General features: G+C 44.1%; 2 protein-coding genes across 2 annotated transcripts in view; one reads left to right on the top strand and one right to left on the bottom strand.

Moving 5' to 3' along the window:
• The window catches only part of LOC124120008 (matrix metalloproteinase-19-like), a 40,866-nt gene extending 38,285 nt beyond the window's left edge, over nucleotides 1–2,581 (bottom strand). Inside the window, exon 1 of the mRNA XM_048393190.1 lies at nucleotides 2,435–2,581. Coding sequence (XP_048249147.1) covers nucleotides 2,435–2,575 — 141 coding nt within the window. The 5' untranslated portion in view covers nucleotides 2,576–2,581. The remainder of the gene's footprint in view (nucleotides 1–2,434) is intronic.
• A 5,437-nt stretch (nucleotides 2,582–8,018) lies between these two features.
• Nucleotides 8,019–21,777, top strand: LOC124120005 (solute carrier family 25 member 35-like). Its single transcript, XM_048393189.1, has 3 exons — nucleotides 8,019–9,012; nucleotides 9,911–10,129; nucleotides 16,882–21,777. Exons 1-3 carry the CDS (start codon nucleotides 8,617–8,619, stop codon nucleotides 17,221–17,223), a joined length of 957 nt encoding a protein of 318 aa, XP_048249146.1. The 5' UTR covers nucleotides 8,019–8,616; the 3' UTR covers nucleotides 17,224–21,777.
• The last annotated feature ends 2,724 nt before the right edge of the window (nucleotides 21,778–24,501 follow it).

Genomic DNA, 24,501 nt, shown 5'->3' with positions numbered 1-24,501 from the left:
CTGGTGGACATTAACACCTGGTGGACTGACATTAACACCTGGTGGACTGACATTAACACCTGGTTGACTGACATTAACACCTTATGTACTGTCATTAACACCTGGTGGACTGACATTAACTGATATCAACACCTGGTGGACTGACATTAACACCTGGTGGACTGACATTAACACCTGGTGGACTAACATTAACTGACATTAAGACCTGGTGGACTGACATTAACTGATATCAACACCTGGTGGACTGACATTAACACCTGGTAGACTGACATTAACACCTGGTGGACTGACATTAACACCTGGTAGACTGACATCAACACCTGGTGGACTGACATCAACACCTGGTAGATTGACATCAACACCTGGTGGACTGACATTAACACCTGGTGGACTGACATTAACACCTGGTGGACTGACATCAACACCTGGTAGACTGACATCAACACCTGGTGGACTGACATTAACACCTGGTGGACTGACATTAACACCTGGTGGACATTAACACCTGGTGGACTGACATTAACACCTGGTGGACTGACATTAACACCTGGTGGACTGACATTAACACCTTATGTACTGTCATTAACACCTGGTGGACTGACATTAACTGATATCAACACCTGGTGGACTGACATTAACACCTGGTGGACTGACATTAACACCTGGTGGACATTAACACCTGGTGGACTGACATTAACACCTGGTGGACTGACATTAACACCTGGTGGACTGACATTAACACCTTATGTACTGTCATTAACACCTGGTGGACTGACATCAACACCTGGTAGACTGACATCAACACCTGGTGGACTGACATTAACACCTGGTGGACTGACATTAACACCTGGTGGACATTAACACCTGGTGGACTGACATTAACACCTGGTGGACTGACATTAACACCTGGTGGACTGACATTAACACCTTATGTACTGTCATTAACACCTGGTGGACTGACATTAACTGATATCAACACCTGGTGGACTGACATTAACACCTGGTGGACTGACATTAACACCTGGTGGGCTGACATTAACACCTGGTAGACTGACATCAACACCTGGTGGACTGACATCAACACCTGGTAGATTGACATCAACACCTGGTGGACTGACATTAACACCTGGTGGACTGACATTAACACCTGGTTGACTGACATCAACACCTGGTAGACTGACATCAACACCTGGTGGACTGACATCAACACCTGGTGGACTGACATTAACACCTGGTGGACTAACATTAACTGACATTAAGACCTGGTGGACTGACATTAACTGATATCAACACCTGGTGGACTGACATTAACACCTGGTGGACTGACATTAACACCTGGTGGACTGACATTAACACCTGGTAGACTGACATCAACACCTGGTGGACTGACATCAACACCTGGTAGATTGACATCAACACCTGGTGGACTGACATTAACACCTGGTGGACTGACATTAACACCTGGTTGACTGACATCAACACCTGGTAGACTGACATCAACACCTGGTGGACTGACATCAACACCTGGTGGACTGACATTAACACCTTGTGGACTGACATCAACACCTGGTGGACTGACATTGACACCTGGTGGACTGACATCAACACCTGGTGGACTGACATCAACACCTGGTGGACTGACATCAACACCTGGTGATGCAGGCTCTTGACTGACGGATCAACATGGAAATATCTATGTTATACATTTTAAGGAGATCGTATCATTTTTTTTATATAATCCTACAGATATGTTTTAGAAAATGTTTCCTAAATGATGTTAGAGCTGTGTCTTGTAGTTTTGTTATGTGTTTGCATGATGTCTTGCGCCGCACCAGTGAGCTGTCTCCCCACGCCGACTGGGAACGAGATGACTGTCAGCTTCACCACTCGACCCATTAAATTCCCCTGGCACAGGTTGAATGAACAAGGGTTTGTAACGCGGAATATCCCTAAAAAGGTTGCATGAATACCATTTTCAGGAATATTCTAAACCGGAAGCAGATCTGTTTCCATGTTGGTGTTTTCTTATCGGACATAGGTGGCGATGCCGTGAAATCGATGTCTGCCATTTCGATATATCTGTTAATAAGATGTTACCCTGTGGTGTTGGCGGGGTCTTACCCTTACATTAACGTGATATCGACCCGCCTGCTTTCACTTTCAATGTTCTTTATTTTAATTTCTATGTTCTGGGTGTTATAGCACATTGTTTGAAACACTGTGATTTAAAAAGAATGATAATAATAAGTCTTTGAAAGGCATTTGGAAATTATACACATAAGGAAGAGAATCTATGGATGTCAACTCATTATTATGAAGAACACTCATAATAAAGAAGTTGACATAATAAAATCTCTTCCTTAATATAATAAGAGATAGAAAAAAACCAGTTAAGTCACGGCATACTTTTTTTCCCATTAATGTCGGTACATACCTCGGGATCAACATCTGTAGATCCAGCCTCCCCCCTCCCGCGTCTTGGTCCGGAGGGGATGGAGAGGATACCCCCCAGGCATAACACAAGCACGACCCCTACAGCAGCCCCCGGGGCACACAACGACCCCATGCCAGCCATCTTCTCGCGGCGTCACCTGTATATGACACCACGCACTGCAGGACTGTGGCGACAGAAGGAAGGCGCTCGACCATGGAGCTCACACAAACTTCACCTTCAACAACGGGAGGAGAAAGGCCAGGAATTGTCACATACAGTCTTTCTGGCGTGAAGCCGCGGACCGCTGTCATTATGGACTTTATGTCAGTAGTTAATCGGGGTAATGAGGGAGGGGGTTGTCGGGTGCTCTCACTCCCTTTCAGCTAGGTATTTCCATCGCCCATATCTTTCATTGCAGTGAATAGTCCTGCACTTTGAAGTTTGCATTGCAAGGATTTGGTATGGTTTCGGGATAAAAGATTGCAAGGATTCAGTAAGGTATGGGGTAGGGAGGATTGCGAGGATTCAGTAAGGTACGGGGGAAGGGAGGATTGCAAGGATTCAGTAAGATATGGGGTAGGGAGGATTGCAAGGATCCAGTAAGGTATGGGGGGAGGGAGGATTGCAAGGATTCAGTAAGGTACGGGGGAAGGGAGGATTGCAAGGATTCAGTAAGATATGGGGTAGGGAGGATTGCAAGGATCCAGTAAGGTATGGGGGGAGGGAGGATTGCAAGGATTCAGTAAGGTTTTAGGGGAAGGGAGGATTGCAAGGATCCAGTAAGGTATGGTGTAGGGAGGATTGCAAGGATCCAGTAAGGTATGGGGGAAGGGAGGATTTCAAGGATTCAGTAAGGTACGGGGGAAGGGAGGATTGCAAGGATTCAGTAAGATATGGGGTAGGGAGGATTGCAAGGATCCAGTAAGGTATGGGGGGAGGGAGGATTGCAAGGATTCAGTAAAGTATGGAAGTAGGGAGGATTGCAAGGATTCAGTAAGGTATAGGGGTAGGGAGGATTGCAAGGATTCAGTAAGGTATAGGGGAAGGGGGGATTGCAAGGATTCAGTAAGGTATGGGGGAAGGGAGGATTGCAAGGTTTCAGTAAGGTATAGGGGTAGGGAGGATTGCAAGGATTCAGTAAGGTATAGGGGAAGGGGGGATTGCAAGGATCCAGTAGGTATGGTGTAGGGAGGATTGCAAGGATCCAGTAAGGTATAGGGGTAGGGAGGATTGCAAGGATTCAGTAAGGTATAGGGGAAGGGGGGATTGCAAGGATTCAGTAAGGTATGGGGGAAGGGAGGATTGCAAGGTTTCAGTAAGGTATGGGGGGAGTGAGGATTGCAAGGATTCAGTAAGGTATGGGGGGAGTGAGGATTGCAAGGATTCAGTAAGGTATGGGGGTAGGGAGGATTGCAAGGATTCAGTAAGGTACGGGGGAGGAAGAATTGCAAGCATTCAGTAAGGTACGAGGAAGGGAGGAGTGCAAGGATCCAGTAAGGTATAGGGGAAGGGAGGATTGCAAGGATCCAGTAAGGTATGGGGTAGGGAGGTTTGCAAGGATTCAGTAAGGTATAGGGGAAGGGAGGATTGCAAGGATCCAGTAGGTATGGTGTAGGGAGGATTGCAAGGATCCAGTAAGGTATGGGGTAGGGAGGATTGCAAGGATTCAGTAAGGTATAGGGGAAGGGAGGATTGCAAGGATTCAGTAAGGAACGGGGGTAGGGAGGATTGCAAGGATTCAGTAAGGTTTTAGGGGAAGGGAGGATTGCAAGGATCCAGTAGGTATGGTGTAGGGAGGATTGCAAGGATCCAGTAAGGTATAGGGGAAGGGAGGATTGCAAGGATTCAGTAAGGTATAGGGGAAGGGGGGGGGGGGGGGGGGGGGGGGGGGTTGCAAGGATTCAGTAAGGTATGGGGTTGGAGGAAGGGGGTGGGAGCGCGTTGTACTGTGTCATGCTTATTGCTGTCCTTTGAAAACCTGGGGTCGGAGGAGTTACAAAGAGTTATTAAAGTATCGGGCGGGTGGGGGCGGGGAGGTAACATGTCACGTTCTCTTAAGGACGTCCACGGTTGAAAGGGATGATCAATTCGGGTTTCAAACCCTCCCATTTCTCAGGTGTGTCAACTCTGTCAGAAGTTAACATGGTGTATATGTTATATCTTTACTCTGTCAGTTTTGTTATAAAATAAATGCAGATATAAAGCACACATTTACCTATGTATTCAGAATGTAACCACTTTGACTTTTGGTTTGTGGTCGTTTCGACTTTTCATGTGGCCATTTAAAATATGGGTTTGTGGCCATATTGACTTGTTTTCGTCCCCTTTGACCAGTGTGTTTGTGGCCCTTTTGACCAGTGTGTTTGTGGCCCTTTTGACCAGCGTGTTTGTGGTCCTTTTGACCAGTGTGTTTGTGGCCCTTTTGACCAGCGTGTTTGTGGACCTTTTGACCAGTGTGTTTGTGGCCCTTTTGACCAGCGTGTTTGTGGCCTTTTTGACCAGCGTGTTTGTGGACCTTTTGACCAGTGTGTTTGTGGCCCTTTTGACCAGTGTGTTTGTGGCCCTTTTGACCTTTGTGTTTGTGGCCCTTTTGACCAGTGTGTTTGTGGCCCTTTTGACCAGTGTGTTTGTGGCCCTTTTGACCAGTGTGTTTGTGGCCCTTTTGACCAGTGTGTTTGTGGCCCTTTTGACCAGCGTGTTTGTGGCCCTTTTGACCAGTGTGTTTGTGGCCCTTTTGACCAGTGTGTTTGTGGCCCTTTTGACCAGCGTGTTTGTGGCCCTTTTGACCTTTGTGTTTCTGGACCTTTTGACCAGCGTGTTTGTGGACCTTTTGACCAGTGTGTTTGTGGCCCTTTTGACCAGTGTGTTTGTGGCCCTTTTGACCTTTGTGTTTGTGGCCCTTTTGACCAGTGTGTTTGTGGCCCTTTTGACCAGTGTGTTTGTGGCCCTTTTGACCAGCGTGTTTGTGGCCCTTTTGACCAGTGTGTTTGTGGCCCTTTTGACCAGCGTGTTTGTGGCCCTTTTGACCAGTGTGTTTGTGGCCCTTTTGACCAGTGTGTTTGTGGCCCTTTTGACCAGCGTGTTTGTGGCCCTTTTGACCTTTGTGTTTCTGGACCTTTTGACCAGTGTGTTTGTGGACAAACAACAACAATATAATAATAATAATAATAATAATAATAATAATAATTTCAGACATACATCAGTTGCTCGAAGATTCAGTTCAGACATACATGAGGAGCACGGAGTTCAAGCTCAGGCATACATGAGGTGCTCGTAGTTCTAGCTCAGACAAACATCAGGTGTGCTGAGTTCAAGCTCAGATATATATGGAGTGTGCGGAGTTTAAGCTCAGACAAACATCAGACGGAGATTCAGTTCAGACATTCATGAGGTGCACGGAGTTCAAGCTCAGGCATACATGAAGTGAACGGAGATTCAGTTCAGACATACATTAGGTGTGCGAAGATTTAGCTCAGACAAACATCAGATGGAGATTCAGTTCAGACATACAAAAGGTGTGCAGAATTCAAGCGCAGATATACATGAGGTCTGCGGAGTTCAAGCTCAGACAAACATAAGGTATGCGGAGTTCAAGCTCAGACATATATGGGGTGTGCGGAGTTCAAGCTCAGACAAACATCAGACGGAGATTCCGTTCAGACATACATGAGTTGTGCGTAGTTCTAGCTTTGGAGTATTCGGACTTTATTTGGTGGACTTGTACACATTCGGATGCCCCGAACGGATCCCCGTATGTACGGCTCCCCGTATGTACGGGATCTCCGTGGGTGCGGATCCCCGTGTTTACGGATCCCCGTGGGTACGGATCCCCGTGTGTACGGCAACCCGTGTGTACGGGATCCCCCGTGTTTACGGATTCCCGTGTGTACGGATGTCCGTGGGTACGGACCCCCGTGTGTACGGATCCCCCGTGGGAACGGATACCCGTGGGTACCGATCCCGGGTGTGTACGGGATCCCCGTGTTTACGGATTCCCGTGTGTACGGATTCCCGTGTGTACGGATGTCCGTGGGTACGGATCCCCGTGTGTACGGATCCCCGTGGGTACGGATCCCCGTGTGTACGGGATCCCCGTGTTTACGGATTCCCGTGTTTACGGATCCCCGTGGGTACGGATCCCCATGTTCACGGATCCCCGTGTTTACGGATCCCCGTATGTACCGATCTCCTTGGGTGCGGATCCCCGTGTTTACGGATCCCTGTGGGTACCGATCTCCGTGGGTGCGGATCCCCGTGTTTACGGATCCCTGTGGGTACCGATCTCCGTGGGTGCGGATCCCCGTGTTTACGGATCCCTGTGGGTACCGATCTCCGTGTTTACGGATCCCCGTGTTTACGGATCCCCGTGTGTACGGATCCCCGTGTTTACGGATCCCTGTGGGTACGGATCCCCATGTTTACGGATCCCCGTGGATAAGTGTTATATCTGTGACACGGGTACGTAGTACTACGTCTCTCCTGAAACATTATTTCAAGGGTGGACAAATTTTATTACTGTTATTAAACGATGTCCAGTCTTCACATAGTCCTGCATTCAAGCAGGTGAAAGGAACCACCATTGTCACTTTACCCAACCTGGCCACAGTAAATTACTTTTCCACTCAAATGACTAAATAAAAGATGGTACCAGGGAAAAGCCATTTATCACATAATGGGTAGGTTTCTCGACAGGATAAAGCCAACAGATAAAAACGATATCCCTTGGGGTCATATGCGGATAGAGATGCAAAATACCAAAGGTCAAGGTGGGACTACTTTCAGTGTTTAATAAACAACATAGGCTCGCTAAATACAATGTTTATTCCTAAAACAGGGTATTTCCCATCCCAAAACACACTCGCGTAATAACATCTATTTACGCCTTGACGCAAAAAAATCAGTACTGCAAATTCGTTTTTTTAGGAGTAAAAAGTGTCACAACCACAGAAGTAATTTGATCAGCTGGCCTCATCCGTCTCGGAACTAAACCAACAAAGTGTACCAAGCTCCTCACAGGAACGAAGGTGTTATGCACAAGCAAGGAGCTCGCAAAGTGTATACCAAGCTCCTTCCCAGCGCGTGACACCTTCGTTACACTGTCGGTATCATCGCTGTCACCCTCTAACCCCAAATGTAGTAACGTTGATACTTTTGTTTATGTCTTTGGGAATGCCATGATATTTCATTTTGAAAAGGTTTACGACTGACCATGTTTTCAGTCGAATTTACTTTGTTGTTTTAATAATCAGATTTGTTCGAGATTGCAGACTAACGGAAAATCAACCTTTTTTTCCCTTACATTCTTACTATATCAATAACACGATAGTTCTAATGAAACAGAAATTCAAATTGACAAACGAAGAAAGTAATTTAGCAGCGATAAGTGTATTCAGCGTCACGACAGTCGTTACTTGTTTGTAAACATAACGGTCATTCGGTTGCGAGTTCAACTCCAAGCATGGTTGGGGCCACCTATTCACAGTGGGGAGTTTTGACTGGTGGCAGCGATAGTATAGAGAGCTCCGCGAACGGGCTATCGCTGTGAGGAGCTTGAAAGTGTACCGTCTAGGGGAGATAACTCTAATTCTTGTCGCTTTCCGGAAATTTCGTCATTTGGTCACGCTGCAATTCATTTTCGCTTCCTAAATGTTCCACGCGATGTCGAAGCACGCACCGTTTGCTTAATGAGCACACAGAAGAGACACATATCAACGATCGGACACGTGTTCTTAGTATGCTTTGTGGCACATGTCATTGTGAAATACATAACTTCACGTGACAGAATGGCTTTGACTGTCCCTGCAACTGCGCACCAAAATGTCGTCTGCTAGATCTAGTGCCAGGCGGGCGAGTCACAGCTGCTTTCTTCTCTGCCGTGAGGGTTTTTATTCTTCAGCCCCATCCCAGTCGGCGATATACAACAACTGACCCAGCCACTGAACATCACTAGGCATCACTAGGTTTTGACAATGTCTGACGCACGGCTGTGATATTTAGATCTGTACATGTTATGAATATGAATAACGACAGAAATTCACGTGAGCTGCATAACAATCACATGGATCGACTGACATACCATAGTTTACTGACTTCCATATGGTGCCTTACTTAAGATTTTTCACACAAATTCAAAAGAGCATTTCCTCTGATCACAATCAATTTACCAGTGTCCTGTCTACAACATGGCTGAGAAGCATGGCGCAGTGGAGTTTGTTTTGGGGGGAATAGCGACATGTGGTGCGGGGTTTTTCACGAACCCCCTGGAGGTGGTGAAGACACGGATGCAGCTACAGGGGGAACTCCAATCGCGGGGGCAGTATGCCATCCACTACAGAAACGCTGCCCATGCCTTCTACACTGTAGCCAAGAACGATGGAGTGTTCGCACTTCAGAGTGGCCTCGTCCCTGCGTTGTGGTACCAGTTCTTCATGAATGGCATCCGGCTTGGAAGCTACCAACTCCTAATAAACTTGGAGATGACGATGGACAAAACAGGACATCCAAGCTTCCTACGCAGCGTCATGGCTGGAGCATTTGCAGGATGTATTGGAGCCATGGTCGGGAGCCCATTTTATATGGTATGTTAAGAAAGGAGCATGTTTGGTAGTTAATGTAGTGGGGAGACCGCTTGTATCGGCTGCTTAGTATCATTATTCTAAAATGTTTGTAAATATAGATATGCGCCCTTGGAAGTATGGAGCCTTGTTATGTTGGCTCTGTAGTGTCACAGAAACTTAATATGGATATTAAGTGTCCCTGGATGCATGGACTTGATATAAGCAGGCTCCATACTACCAGGGACACTTAGATCTCAGGGTAGAATAGGTCTTCAGCAACCCAGACTTGCCGTAAAAGTTGACTATGCCTGTCATAAGAGGCGACTAGTGAGTGAGTTGGGTTTAACGCCGCTTTTAACAGTATTCCAGTCATATCACGGCGTGTCAGCTTAATGTGGGAGGAAAGCCCGAAGTGATGCAGGTCTCAGACGTTTACCACTTCGGTGAAACCCACGAGCACGGGTATGGTGCTGACAAACCTAGAAACATAATCGGGGCGAACCGGGATTCGAACCCACAATCATAGGTTTCTGGCGTGCCCAAGGGACGCAACTCTGCACAGCGAATCGCGGCGCCTTAGACGACTGGGCCACCCGTGCCCCCATAAGAGGCGACTAAGGGGATAGGGTGGTTGGGCTTGCTGACATGGTGGATGCATTTCATCATATCCCAACTGCGTGGATCGATGCTCATGATGTCAATCACTGGATTGTCTGGTCCAGACTCAATTATTTACAGACTGCCATCATATAGCTGGAATATTGCTGAGTGTGACATTAAACAACAAATAAAGAAAAAACAAAACAGGGACACTTAATATTGGTAAAGATTATTTTTTGTTCCTTGTACTATTCATATCACTTCATATCCAACATATTCTCCAGGCTGCTGCTGTATAACTGTGTTTGTGTACATGCAGGTGAAGACGCATCTCCAGGCCCAGGCTGTCCGGGACATTGCCGTGGGAACCCAGCATCCCCACGAGAGCATGAGTCATGGTATACGCACAATATACTCCCAGTTTGGTGTGCAGGGATTGTGGCGAGGCGTCAACGCAGCCATCTGCCGCGTCACAGTCGGCTCCGCATCACAGCTGTCCACTTTTTCTGTTGCGAAGGATTACGTTGTGGAACGCCAGGTTCGTGCTGTGTATTAATAAGCAACTCTGTTCTTTCCCAGGGTTTTTCCTTGACTTTCAAGGTGACGCCAAATAATTATTTTAAGGGTCCCTGTGAACTGTATGTTTCAATCACTCTGGAGCCTGGACTGAATCAATCTAAATGAATAATAATGTGACAGTGTTAATAATTGATGGATGAAATACCAGCTGCTATTGAATCGCTGGAGGAAATGAATATTATTGTGCGTCCCTAGAGGTAGTATGATGTTTTCTTGTGTCCACATCTGTGAGTTGCTTAAAACCCTGCTGCCTTATTGCAATCAATTTTATTCAGACAAGACCAGAGGACAAGAGGAATGTAATTGATGGCTTGAAAATTTGAGCTGTTTGGCAATTTTCTTTGTAGGTGGAAAAGTATTATGTTAGGCTGCCTGCATCATCCTCAAGTCCACCGCACTTTTCATTTTTCTTTCCATTTTCAATTTAAAAAAATAATCCTAATACTTCAAAACAATGCAATCCAATATAGCACACAGTTACTTCCCTTTACATGCACACTGCTTCGCTGCACATCTCATGTTATGGTCATGGCGGCAAAAGGAGTTTGTATGCTTATTCATGTAGCGAGGCTTTTTCCCAGGTTGATAGTACACAACTGTTTGTTTGGTTACATTCTAGTTTGAACAAGCCCCCCCAAACCCCCCCCCCCCAAAAATCCAAACACCTCCTGCCCTCACTGTATTTTCAAAAGTCATTGCCTAGGAACCACTTCTTTTATTTTTTTAAGCCTTACACCTGTTTCCATGGTAATCACTTCTGCATGCAATATTCTGATATTGTGCAGTGTTATTCTCCAGGTATGTTTTGTTAAACTCTGTTGGTAAACGCCAGTGTGATAAACCACCGTCCTTCATTGGTGCATCTGTACGCAGTGCTTCGGGCGAGACCGGTGTTGCTTTTGTTTGTTGCCTCACTTGGCAGTAACAATATATTCCAGATACATACACAACCAGTCTTGCCTCATTCTCATCTGTGTGGACCAAAGTGTACCAATGTCATAAAGCAACGTCATACACCCATGTAATCCACCCATGTCAGACCGCCTCCGTGGTCTAGTGGATAGAGCTAATGTCATACACCCATGTAATCCACCCATGTCAGACGGCCTCCGTGGTCTAGTGGATAGAGCTAATGTCATACACCAATGTCATACACCCATGCAATCCACCAATGCCAGACCGCCTCCGTGGTCTAGTGGATAGAGCTAATGTCATACACCAATGTCATACACCCATGCAATCCACCCATGCCAGACCGCCTCCGTGGTCTAGTGGATAGAGCTAATGTAATACACCAATGTCATATGCCATGTCAGACTGCCTCCTTGGTCTAGTGGATAGACCTAATGTCATACACCCATGTCATACACCCATATCATACACCCATGTCATAGGCCAAGTCAGACTGCCTCCGTGGTCTAGTGGATAGAGCTAATGTCATACACCCATGTCATATGCCATGTCAGATAGCCTCCGTGGTCTAGTGGATAGACCTAATGTCATAAACCCATGTCATATGCCATGTCAGACTGCCTACGTGGTCTAGTGTATAGAGCTAATGTATACAACCATGTCATACACCCATGTCAGATGGCCTCAGTGGTCTAGTGTATATAGCTTATGTCATACAACCATGTCATATGCCATGTCAGATAGCCTCCGTGGTCTAGTGTATAGACCTAATGTCATAAACCCATGTCATATGCCATGTCAGACTGCCACGTTGGGTGTATGACATTAGGTCTACCCACTAGACCAACTTGGCAGTCTGACATGGCATACGACATGGGTATATGACATCAGCTCTATCCACTAGACCATGGAGGCGGTCTGACTTGGCGTATGACATGGGTGTATGACATAGGTGTATGACATTAGGTCTACCCACTAGACCATGTCATACACCCATGTCATACGCCAAGTCAGACCGCCTCCATGGTCTAGTGGATAGAGCTGATGTCATATACCCATGTCGTATGCCATGTCAGACTGCCAAGTTGGTCTAGTGGGTAGACCTAATGTCATACACCCAACGTGGCAGTCTGACATGGCATATGACATGGGTTAATGAAATGGGTGTATGACATTAGGTCTACCCACTAGACCATGTCATACACCCATGTCATACGCCAAGTCAGACCGCTTCCGTGGTCTAGTGGATAGAGCTGATGTCATACACCCATGTCGTATGCCATGTCAGATAGCCTCCGTCGTCTAGTTGATAGACCTTATGTCAGACACCCATGTCATATGCCATGTCAGATAGCCTCCGTGGTCTACTGGATAGAGCTAATGTCATACAACCATGTCATACACCAATGTCATACGCCATGTCAGATAGCCTCCGTCGTCTAGTGGATAGACCTTATGTCAGACACCCATGTCATATGCCATGTCAGATAGCCTCTGTGGTCTAGTGGATAGACCTAATGTCATACACCCATGTCATACACCCATGTCATACGCCAAGTCAGACCGCCTCCATGGTCTAGTGGATAGACCTTATGTCATACAACCATGTCATATGCAATGTCAGACTGCCTCCGTGGTCTAGTGTATAGAGCTAATGTCATACAACCATGTCATACGCCATGTCAGACTGCCTCTGTGGTCTAGTGTATAGAGATAATGTCATACTTCCATGTCATACGCCATGTCAGACGGCCTCCGTGGTCTAGTGGATAGAGAAAATGTCATACACCTATGTCATACACTCATGTCAGACTGCCTCCGTGGTCTAGAGGATAGTGAGTGATGGAGTTAGGTTTAACACCGCTTTTAACAGTATTCCAGTTATATCACGCCGTGTCAGTGATGCAGGTCTCAGACGTTTACCACTTCGGTTTACCACAGGTATGGTGCTGACAAACCTAGAAACATAATCAGGGCAAACCGGGATTTGAACCCACAATCATAGGATTCTGGTGTGCCCAAGGGACGCAACTCTGCACAGTGAATCCCAGTGCCTTATACGACTGGGCCACCCGTGCCCCCTCTAGTGGATAGAGCTAATGTCATGTAATATAGCCATGTCATACACAATGTAATACATCTATGCAATATACCCATGTTATTCAAAATGTAATATAGCCATGTCATACACAATGTGATGCATCTATATAATATAGCCATTTCATACACAATGTAATACATCTATGTAATATACCCATGTTATTCACAATGTTATATACCCGTGTCATATACAATGTAATACATCTATGTGATATACCCATGTCATACAGGATGTAATATACCCATGTCAGATGCAATATAATACATCTATGTAATATACCCATGTCATACACAATATAATATACCCATGTCATACACAATGTAATTGTGGGCGCGGGTGGCTCAGTCGTATAAGGTGCCGTGATTCGCTGTGCAGAGTTGCGTCCCTTGGGCACGGCAGACACCTATGATTGTGGGTTCCAATCCCAGTTCGCCCCAATTATGTTACTAGGTTTGTCAGCACCATACCCGTGCTCGTGGGTTTCACTGAAGTGGTAAACGTCTTAGACCTGCATCACTTCGGGCTTTCCTCCCACATTAAGCTGACACGCCGCGATATAACTGGAATATTGTCAAAAGAGGCGTTAAACCCAACTCACTCACTCACTCACAATGTAATACATCTATGTAATATACCCATGTCATACACAATGTAATACATCTATGTAATATACCCATGTCATACACAATGCAATACATCTATGTAATATACCCATGTCATACACAATGCAATACATCTATGTAATACACCCATGTCATACACAATGCAATACATCTATGTAATATACCCATGACATACACAATGCAATACATCTATGTAATATACCCATGTCATACACAATGCAATACATCTATGTAATATACCCATGTCATACACAATGCAATACATCTGTGTAATATACCCATGTCATACACAATGCAAAACATCTGTGTAATATACCCATGCCATACACAATGTAATACATCTATGTAATATACCCATGTCATACAGAATGTAATATACCCATGTCATACACAATGCAATACATCTATGTAATATACCCATGCCATACACAATGTAATAATCTATGTAATATACTCATGTCATACACAATGCAATACATCTTTGTAATATACCCATGCCCTACACAATGTAATAATCTATGCAATATGCCCATGTCATACAGAATGTAATATACCCATGTCATACACAATATATCACATCTATGTAATATACCCATGTAATACATCTATGTAAAATACCCATGTCATACACAATGTAATACATCTATGTAAAATACCCATGTAATACATCTATGTAATAGACCCATGTCATACACAATGTAATACATCTATGTTAAATACCCATGTCCTACACAATGTAATACATCTATGTAATATACCCATGTTATTCAAAATGTAATATAGCCATGTCATACACAATGTGATGCATCTATATAATATAGCCATTTCATACACAATGTAATACATCTATGTAATATACCCATGTTATTCACAATGTTATATACCCGTGTCATATACAATGTAATACATCTATGTGATATACCCATGTCATACAGGATGTAATATACCCATGTCAGATGCAATATAATACATCTATGTAATATACCCATGTCATACACAATATAATATACCCATGTCATACACAATGTAATTGTGGGCGCGGGTGGCTCAGTCGTATAAGGTGCCGTGATTCGCTGTGCAGAGTTGCGTCCCTTGGGCACGGCAGACACCTATGATTGTGGGTTCCAATCCCAGTTCGCCCCAATTATGTTACTAGGTTTGTCAGCACCATACCCGTGCTCGTGGGTTTCACTGAAGTGGTAAACGTCTTAGACCTGCATCACTTCGGGCTTTCCTCCCACATTAAGCTGACACGCCGCGATATAACTGGAATATTGTCAAAAGAGGCGTTAAACCCAACTCACTCACTCACTCACAATGTAATACATCTATGTAATATACCCATGTCATACACAATGTAATACATCTATTTAATATACCCATGTCATACACAATGCAAAACATCTATGTAATATACCCATGTCATACACAATGCAATACATCTATGTAATACACCCATGTCATACACAATGCAATACATCTATGTAATATACCCATGACATACACAATGCAATACATCTATGTAATATACCCATGTCATACACAATGCAATACATCTATGTAATATACCCATGTCATACACAATGCAATACATCTGTGTAATATACCCATGTCATACACAATGCAAAACATCTATGTAATATACCCATGCCATACACAATGTAATACATCTATGTAATATACCCATGTCATACAGAATGTAATATACCCATGTCATACACAATGCAATACATCTATGTAATATACCCATGCCATACACAATGTAATAATCTATGTAATATACTCATGTCATACACAATGCAATACATCTTTGTAATATACCCATGCCCTACACAATGTAATAATCTATGCAATATGCCCATGTCATACAGAATGTAATATACCCATGTCATACACAATATATCACATCTATGTAATATACCCATGTAATACATCTATGTAAAATACCCATGTCATACACAATGTAATACATCTATGTAAAATACCCATGTAATACATCTATGTAATAGACCCATGTCATACACAATGTAATACATCTATGTTAAATACCCATGTCCTACACAATGTAATACATCTATGTAATATACCCATGTAATACATCTATGTAATATACCCATGTCATACACAGTGTAATACATCTATGTAAAATACCCATGTCATACACAATGTAATACATCTATGTAATATACCCATGTCATACACAATATAAGACATCTATGTAATATACCCTTGTAATACATCTATGTAATATACCCATGTCATACACAATGTAATACATCTATGTAATATACCCATGTCATACAGAATGTAATATACCCATGTCATACACAATGCAATACATCTATGTAATATACCCATGCCATACACAATGTAATAATCTATGTAATATACTCATGTCATACACAATGCAATACATCTTTGTAATATACCCATGCCCTACACAATGTAATAATCTATGTAATATGCCCATGTCATACAGAATGTAATATACCCATGTCATACACAATATATCACATCTATGTAATATACCCATGTAATACATCTATGTAAAATACCCATGTCATACACAATGTAATACATCTATGTAAAATACCCATGTAATAAATCTATGTAATATACCCATGTCCTACACAATGTAATACATCCATGTAATATACCCATGTAATACATCTATGTAATATACCCATGTCATACACAGTGTAATACATCTATGTAAAATACCCATGTCATACACAATGTAATACATCTATGTAATATACCCATGTCATACACAATATAAGACATCTATGTAATATACCCTTGTAATACATCTATGTAATATACCCATGTCATACACAATGTAATACATCTATGTAATATACCCATGTCATACACAATGTTAAATATCTATGTAATATACAGATGTAATACACAATGTAATACATCTATATCATATACTCGAATTGCCTTCCCCAATGGTCCACTTACCTACTATCCTACTAGGTACAGTGTTTCCCCTGTTTGAATAGTACTAAAAGCATGCTGTGCACATCTGAAATCACAAATGATTAACACAACTGTAACACAACATTTCAGTGGTTTCCGAGAGACAGCTGGATGAACGCTCTGTCAGCCAGCATGGCCAGCGGCATCATCGTCACCTGCTTCATGACGCCGTTCGACGTGGTGACAACGCGACTCTACAACCAGGGCGTGGACGCACATGGAAAGGGGCTGCTGTACTCGGGGGTGTCCGACTGCCTCGTGAAGATTCTCAGGAAGGAGGGTTTCTGGGGGTTCTACAAGGGCTGGGGGGCAAGCTACTTCAGACTCGGACCACACACGGTCATCAGTCTTGTGTTGTGGGATGAGGTGCGCAAACTCTACTCCCTGTGGAAGAAACCTCACCAGGGCAAGAAGGAAACATACCAGAGCTGATACACATGAGTTATACCTGTATATTGCCTAGCCTCATCAGCAACGTGGACCACATTCAAATGTAGCTGTGTGGTGGCCATCCTCATCAGGAAGGTGGACCACACCCAAATGTAGCTGTATAGTGGCCATCCTCATCAAGAAGGTGGACCACACCCAGATGTAGCTGTGTAGTGGCCATCCTCATCAGGAAGGTGGACCACACCCAGATGTAGCTGTGTAGTACCCATCCTCATCAGCAAGGTGGACCACACCCAGATGTAGCTGTATAGTACCCATCCTCATCAGGAAGGTGGACCACACCAAGATGTTGCTGTGTGGTACCCATCCTCATCAGGAAGGTGGACCACACCCAGATGTAGCTGTGTAGTACCCATCCTCATCAGCAAGGTGGACCACACCCAGATGTAGCTGTATAGTACCCATCCTCATCAGGAAGGTGGACCACACCCAGATGTAGCTGTGTAGTACCCATCCTCATCAGGAAGGTGGACCACACCCAGATGTAGCTGTGTAGTACCCATCCTCATCAGGAAGGTGGACCACACGCAAATGTAGCTGTGTAGTACCCATCCTCATCAGGAAGGTGGACCACACGCAAATGTAGCTGTATAGTGGCCATCCTCATCAGGAAGGTGGACCACACCCAAATGTAGCTGTGTAGTACCCATCCTCATCAGGAAGGTGGACACACGCAGATGTAGCTGTGTAGTACCCATCCTCATCAGGAAGGTGGACCACACCCAAATGTAGCTGTGTAGTACCCATCCTCATCAGGAAGGTGGACACACGCAAATGTAGCTGTATAGTGGCCATCCTCATCAGGAAGGTGGACCACACGCAGATGTAGCTGTGTAGTACCCATCCTCATCAGCAAGGTGGACCACACGCAGATGTAGCTGTGTTGTACCCATCCTCATCAGGAAGTTGGACCACACCCAAGTGTAGCTGTGTAGTGGCCATCCTCATCAGGAAGGTGGACCACACCCAGATGTAGCTGTATAGTGGCCATCCTCATCAGGAAGGTGGACCACACCCAGATGTAGCTGTATAGTACCCATCCTCATCAGGAAGGTGGACCACACCCAGATGTAGCTGTGTAGTACCCATCCTCATCAGGAAGGTGGACCACACCCAAATAAAGCTGTGTAGTGGCCATCCTCATCAGGAAGGTGGACCACACCCAGATGTAGCTGTGTAGTACCCATCCTCATCAGGAAGGTGGACCACACCCAGATGTAGCTGTGTAGTACCCATCCTCATCAGGAAGGTGGACCACACCCAGATGTAGCTGTGTAGTACCTATCCTCATCAGCAAGGTGGACCACACCCAGATGTAGCTGTATAGTACCCATCCTCATCAGGAAGGTGGACCACACCCAGATGTAGCTGTGTAGTACCCATCCTCATCAGGAAGGTGGACCACACCCAGATGTAGCTGTGTAGTGGCCATCCTCATCAGGAAGGTGGACCACACGCAGATGTAGCTGTGTAGTACCCTCATCAGTTGTAGTAGTGTAATGGTCTTTCCTCCTGATGAAGCTGTGGTGTGCTGTATCTGATGTGTTGGATAATTAAAAGTGGACCAGTTAAGTGAGGGTTGACAGTGGTTCATGAAATCTGCATTTTTCAAGGCTGTATCATAGTTATATTGTGTTTTTTATATCTTTATGCTGAGAATTTGGAGTTGACTAGGTAGCAAAGACTGATGTTTGGGTTGACTAGTTAGCAAGGACTGATGTTTGTGTTGACTAGTTGGCAAGACTGATGTTTGAGTTGACCAGTTAGCAAAGACTGATGTTTGGGTTGACTAGTTAGCAAATACTGATGTTTGAGTTGACTAGTTAGCAAAGACTGATGTTTGAGTTGACTAGTTAGCAAGGACTGATGTTTGTGTTGACTAGTTGGCAAAGACTGATGTTTAAGTTGACCAGTTAGCAAATACTGTTGTTTGAGATGACTAGTTAGCAAAGACTGATGTTTGGGTTGACTAGTCAGCAAATACTGATGTTTGAGTTGACTAGTTGGCAAATACTGATGTTTGAGTTGACCAGTTAGCAAATACTGATGTTTGAGTTGACTAGTTACCAAAGAATGATGTGGGTTGACTAGTTAGCAAAGACTGATGTTTGAGTTGACCAGTTACCAAAGAATGATGTTTGAGTTGGCTAGTTAGCAAAGGCTGATATTTGAGTTGACTAGTTCCCAAAGACTGATGTTTGAGTTGACTAGTTGACCATTAATAGTGTAGTGTCCTCAGCGTTTACTTGGTGAATGGAATCTGTCACATTATTAATAACTGTTTGATTATTATTGCTAGTTACCAAAGACTGAGATGGTTGTGTTTGACAAGTTAGTAAGGTTTGAGATGTTTTTTTGTTGATGAGTTAGCAAGGACTGAGTTGTTTTCGTTGACGAGTTAGCAAGGACTGATGTTTGAGTTGACGAGTAAGCAAGGACTGAGACGTTTCTGTTGACAAATTAGCAAGGACTGAGTTGTTTTCGTTGACGAGTTAGCAAGGACTGAGTTGTTTTCATTGACGAGTTAGCAAGGACTGAGTTGTTTCAGTTGACGAGTTAGCCAGGACTGAGTTGTTTCAGTTGACGAGTTAGCAAGGACTGAGTTGTTTCAGTTGACGAGTTAGCAAGGACTGAGTTGTTTCAGTTGACGAGTTAGCAAGGACTGAGTTGTTTTCGTTGACGAGTTAGCAAGGACTGAGTTGTTTTCGTTGACGAGTTAGCAAGGACTGACATAAGATGTTGTGTGTTGTGTGATGTTTTAGTGACATGACAATCACGTCCAGAATGGATGGGATTCAATGTGTGTTAAATGTATCATCACTTTGCAGTGTGTGAACTTAAGGTTGGAGTTCAACGATTGTCCAGACGTCTGTGGATTTCATAGCTGAAGTATACCCCAGTTTTCTCACTGTACCAGCATGTTTAGCCAGTGAAGATAGATGAGAATATATGTACAGAGTTCTGGGTGATTACAAAAACAGATGCTAGTGATAAATATACAGGAAAACATTTCCAGATGGTGACAAGGAGGGGGGCCCAGGGTAGATCGCGTGGAGGGGGAGTGGGTGTAGACTTGAATCCAGTCAACACGGCAGCTATCATTTGCCTTACAGTTGTTGTGAATCAATAGATTTCTACCTGATCTCCAATAAAATTGTGAAGTGAGATATTATGGACCAAAGTTTGCAGGGAGGGCAACGTACTAATGACTTAATACTGGTCCGACATAATCGGATACTCACCATAACCTGGTATATCATCAGACAGTTTTATTGAGAATGGATTACAGTTGTATGAATGAGAATATATTGAAAAGCTCAGTGTCTTTTTATAAACGAAATCCCACCATGAGTCAGCAGGTGACTTCATCAAGAAGCGTTGTACTTCTGTTGACGAATGCTACAAGGGTTGATTGAAATGTTCTCACGCGGAAGCAATTGCATTATAGTGACACTTGTTGTGTTAAAGTGGTCCATCCAGAAAGACTTGAGTCAATTGAGCAAATTGTTTCGCTGTGACTAAAATAAGCAGGGGTCTGTGACCAAACATTCCAAGTCAAGTCTCTGATAATAGCAATTATAACCTTAGAAATAGATCTAACATACAAACAATCAAATGTAGAACCCAGACCTATGCAAAGTCATTTCTTCTGGATACGATTAACCTGTGGAACACACTACCCAATGAAGTTACTAATGCTTGCCCATTAAAAGAATTCAAATCCTTAATTAATCGTTCTGATACAATTATTAATTATTTTGACTTAAAATACGGTCATAGATCATGCCAAGTTGTCCACTGTCGCCGTAGACTCAGCTGCAGTGACTTACACGCTGGTGTGAAGTGACAACATCACCATTATAGATGGAAGTGTGTCCTTGGTCATACTTTGACATCAATCCTTGATTATTCAGTTTATCAGATGCCCATTCCAGTTGGATAAATAGCTGGACCCGTTCTCTACCACAGCACGATGGCATGACACTAAACATACTCCACGATATTTTTGAAAATATACTTACCGCCAAAGGAAACACAAATGCCATACGTATTGATTAATATATGAAGAATTATTCATATTCAAGAGATATTAGATTGGTTGATGCACAAACGAACATAATGGTATGTTGTGTGAACCGATGATCATGAACGCATCACATGTGATGTCATAGATCCATGACTCGAGATGCACCATTTGTCTCCTGCAGAATTAGCATGTAAAGTTTGAAAATCATGAGCAGCATATCGTGATGAGAATAAAGACACTTTGGTAACACTTCACTGATTGTTAGTTTTGTCAGAAAGTGGTACACATTGGAAACATCTCTTCTTAACGTACATACTTTCTTTATGTTTCAATGGTTCGCGTTTCTTTTGGCGGTGAGTATATAATGGCGATATTATGCACAGGAGATTCAAGATGTTCGCTGTCACAGAAATCTGTTCTTCCCTAACCAAGCCACTGAACTTATTAATTTGTCCAAGTGTTTGAATGAGAATAATCAAAATGTGTTTTGAAATAAAAGATTGTCTGGATGAGTTTGGTTAGTTATAACACTTTAACACTATATTCAAATCTCACCCCAGCTGTAACGAAGGCAAGGAATAAGTGAATGACCCACAGGGTGCAAGGAAGTACTGATTTTCTGTCAGGAGGGAAATACTTTTGAAATTTCCTTGCCTAGGCAACTTTTAAAATGACTTCAAGAGGGAGAGATAATGTGTAATTCCAAGTTCCAAGTAGATTTTTGTGTGTAATCGACATCCTTCCCTGTAGGTAATATAGTGACAGCCTCCAGACAAGTCGTCTCCCCTGTGGGTAATATAGTGACAGCCTCCAGACAAGTAGTGTCCCCTGTGGGTAATATAGTGATACAACCTCCAGACAAGTCATCTCCCCTGTGGACAATATAGCGATACAACCTCCAGACAAGTAGTCTCCCCTGTGGGTAATATAGCGATACAACCTCCAGACAAGTAGTCTCCCCTGTGGGTAATATATCGATACAACCTCCAGACAAGTTGTCTCCCCTGTGGGTAATATAGCGATACAACCTCAAGACAAGTCTCCCCTGTTGGTAATATAGCGATACAACCTTCAGACAAGTCGTCTCCCCTGAGGGTTATGTAGCGATACAACCTCCAGACAAGTCGTCTCCCTTGTGGGTAATATAGCGATACAACCTCCAGACAAGTCATCTCCCCTGTGGGTAATATAGCGATACAACCTCCGGACAAGTCGTCTCCCCTGTGGGTAATATAGCGATACAACCTCCAGACAAGTAGTCTCCCCTGTTGGTAATATAGCAATACAACCTCCAGACAAGTCGTCTCCCCTGTGGGTAATATAGCGATACAACCTCCAGACAAGTAGTCTCCCCTGTGGGTAATATAGCGATACAACCTCCAGACAAGTCTCTCCTGTTGTTAATATAGCGATACAACCTCCAGACAAGTCGTCTCCCCTGTGGGTAATATAGCAATACAACCTCCAGACAAGTCGTCTCCCCTGTTGTTAATATAGCGATACAACCTCCAGACAAGTCGTCTCCCCTGTGGGTAATATAGCAATACAACCTCCAGACAAGTCTCTCCTGTTGTTAATATAGCGATACAACCTCCAGACAAGTCGTCTCCCCTGTGGGTAATATAGCAATACAACCTCCAGACAAGTCTCCCCTGTGGGTAATATAGCGATACAACCTCCAGACAAGTAGTCTCCCCTGTGTGTAATATAGGGATACAACCTCCAGACAAGTCGTCTCCCCTGTGGGTAATATAGCGATACAACCTCCAGACAAGTCTCCCCTGTTGGTAATATAGCGATACAACCTTCAGACAAGTCGTCTCCCCTGAGGGTTATGTAGCGATACAACCTCCAGACAAGTAGTCTCCCTTGTGGGTAATATAGCGATACAACCTCCAGACAAGTCGTCTCCCCTGTTGGTAATATAGCGATACAACCTCCAGACAAGTCGTCTCCCCTGTGGGTAATATAGCGATACAACCTCCAGACAAGTAGTCTTCCCTGTGGGTAATATAGCGATACAACCTCCAGACAAGTAGTCTCCCCTGTTGGTAATATAACAATACAACCTCCAGACAAGTCGTCTCCCCTGTGGGTAATATAGCGATACAACCTCCAGACAAGTCGTCTCCCCTGTGGGTAATATAGCGATACAACCTCCAGACAAGTCTCCCCTGTTTTTAATATAGCGATACAACCTCCAGACAAGTCGTCTCCCCTGTGGGTAATATAGCGATACAACCTCCAGACAAGTCTCCCCTGTGGGTAATATAGCGATACAACCTCCAGACAAGTAGTCTCCCCTGTTGGTAATATAGCAATACAACCTCCAGACAAGTCGTCTCCCCTGTGGGTAATATAGCGATACAACCTCCAGACAAGTCTCTCCTGTTGTTAATATAGCGATACAACCTCCAGACAAGTCGTCTCCCCTGTGGGTAATATAGCAATACAACCTCCAGACAAGTCTCCCCTGTGGGTAATATAGCGATACAACCTCCAGACAAGTAGTCTCCCCTGTGTGTAATATAGGGATACAACCTCCAGACAAGTCGTCTCCCCTGTGGGTAATATAGCGATACAACCTCCAGACAAGTCTCCCCTGTTGGTAATATAGCGATACAACCTTCAGACAAGTCGTCTCCCCTGAGGGTTATGTAGCGATACAACCTCCAGACAAGTAGTCTCCCTTGTGGGTAATATAGCGATACAACCTCCAGACAAGTCGTCTCCCCTGTTGGTAATATAGAGATACAACCTCCAGACAAGTCGTCTCCCCTGTGGGTAATATAGCGATACAACCTCCAGACAAGTAGTCTTCCCTGTGGGTAATATAGCGATACAACCTCCAGACAAGTAGTCTCCCCTGTTGGTAATATAACAATACAACCTCCAGACAAGTCGTCTCCCCTGTGGGTAATATAGCGATACAACCTCCAGACAAGTCGTCTCCCCTGTGGGTAATATAGCGATACAACCTCCAGACAAGTCTCCCCTGTGGGTAATATAGCGATACAACCTCCAGACAAGTAGTCTCCCCTGTGTGTAATATAGGGATACAACCTCCAGACAAGTAGTCTCCCCTGTTGGTAATATAGCAATACAACCTCCAGACAAGTCGTCTCCCCTGTGGGTAATATAGCGATACAACTTCTAGACAAGTCTCCCCTGTTGTTAATATAGCGATACAACCTCCAGACAAGTCGTCTCCCCTGTGGGTAATATAGCGATAC

The sequence above is a fragment of the Haliotis rufescens genome, unplaced genomic scaffold (assembly GCF_023055435.1).
Source record: "Haliotis rufescens isolate VD_foot unplaced genomic scaffold, xgHalRufe1.0.p SCAF_117, whole genome shotgun sequence".
Classification (NCBI taxonomy): Eukaryota; Metazoa; Mollusca; class Gastropoda; order Lepetellida; family Haliotidae; genus Haliotis; species Haliotis rufescens.
This window is presented reverse-complemented; position numbering and strand designations above follow the sequence as displayed.

Excerpts from the sequence above, each read along its gene's own strand:
- LOC124120005 (XM_048393189.1), top strand. The coding sequence starts at position 8,617 with ATGGCTGAGAAGCATGGCGCAGTGGAGTTTGTTTTGGGGGGAATAGCG. Across the intron at positions 9,013-9,910 it reads TCGGGAGCCCATTTTATATG|GTGAAGACGCATCTCCAGGC; the intron begins GTATGTTAAGAA and ends GTGTACATGCAG. Across the intron at positions 10,130-16,881 it reads ATTACGTTGTGGAACGCCAG|TGGTTTCCGAGAGACAGCTG; the intron begins GTTCGTGCTGTG and ends ACAACATTTCAG.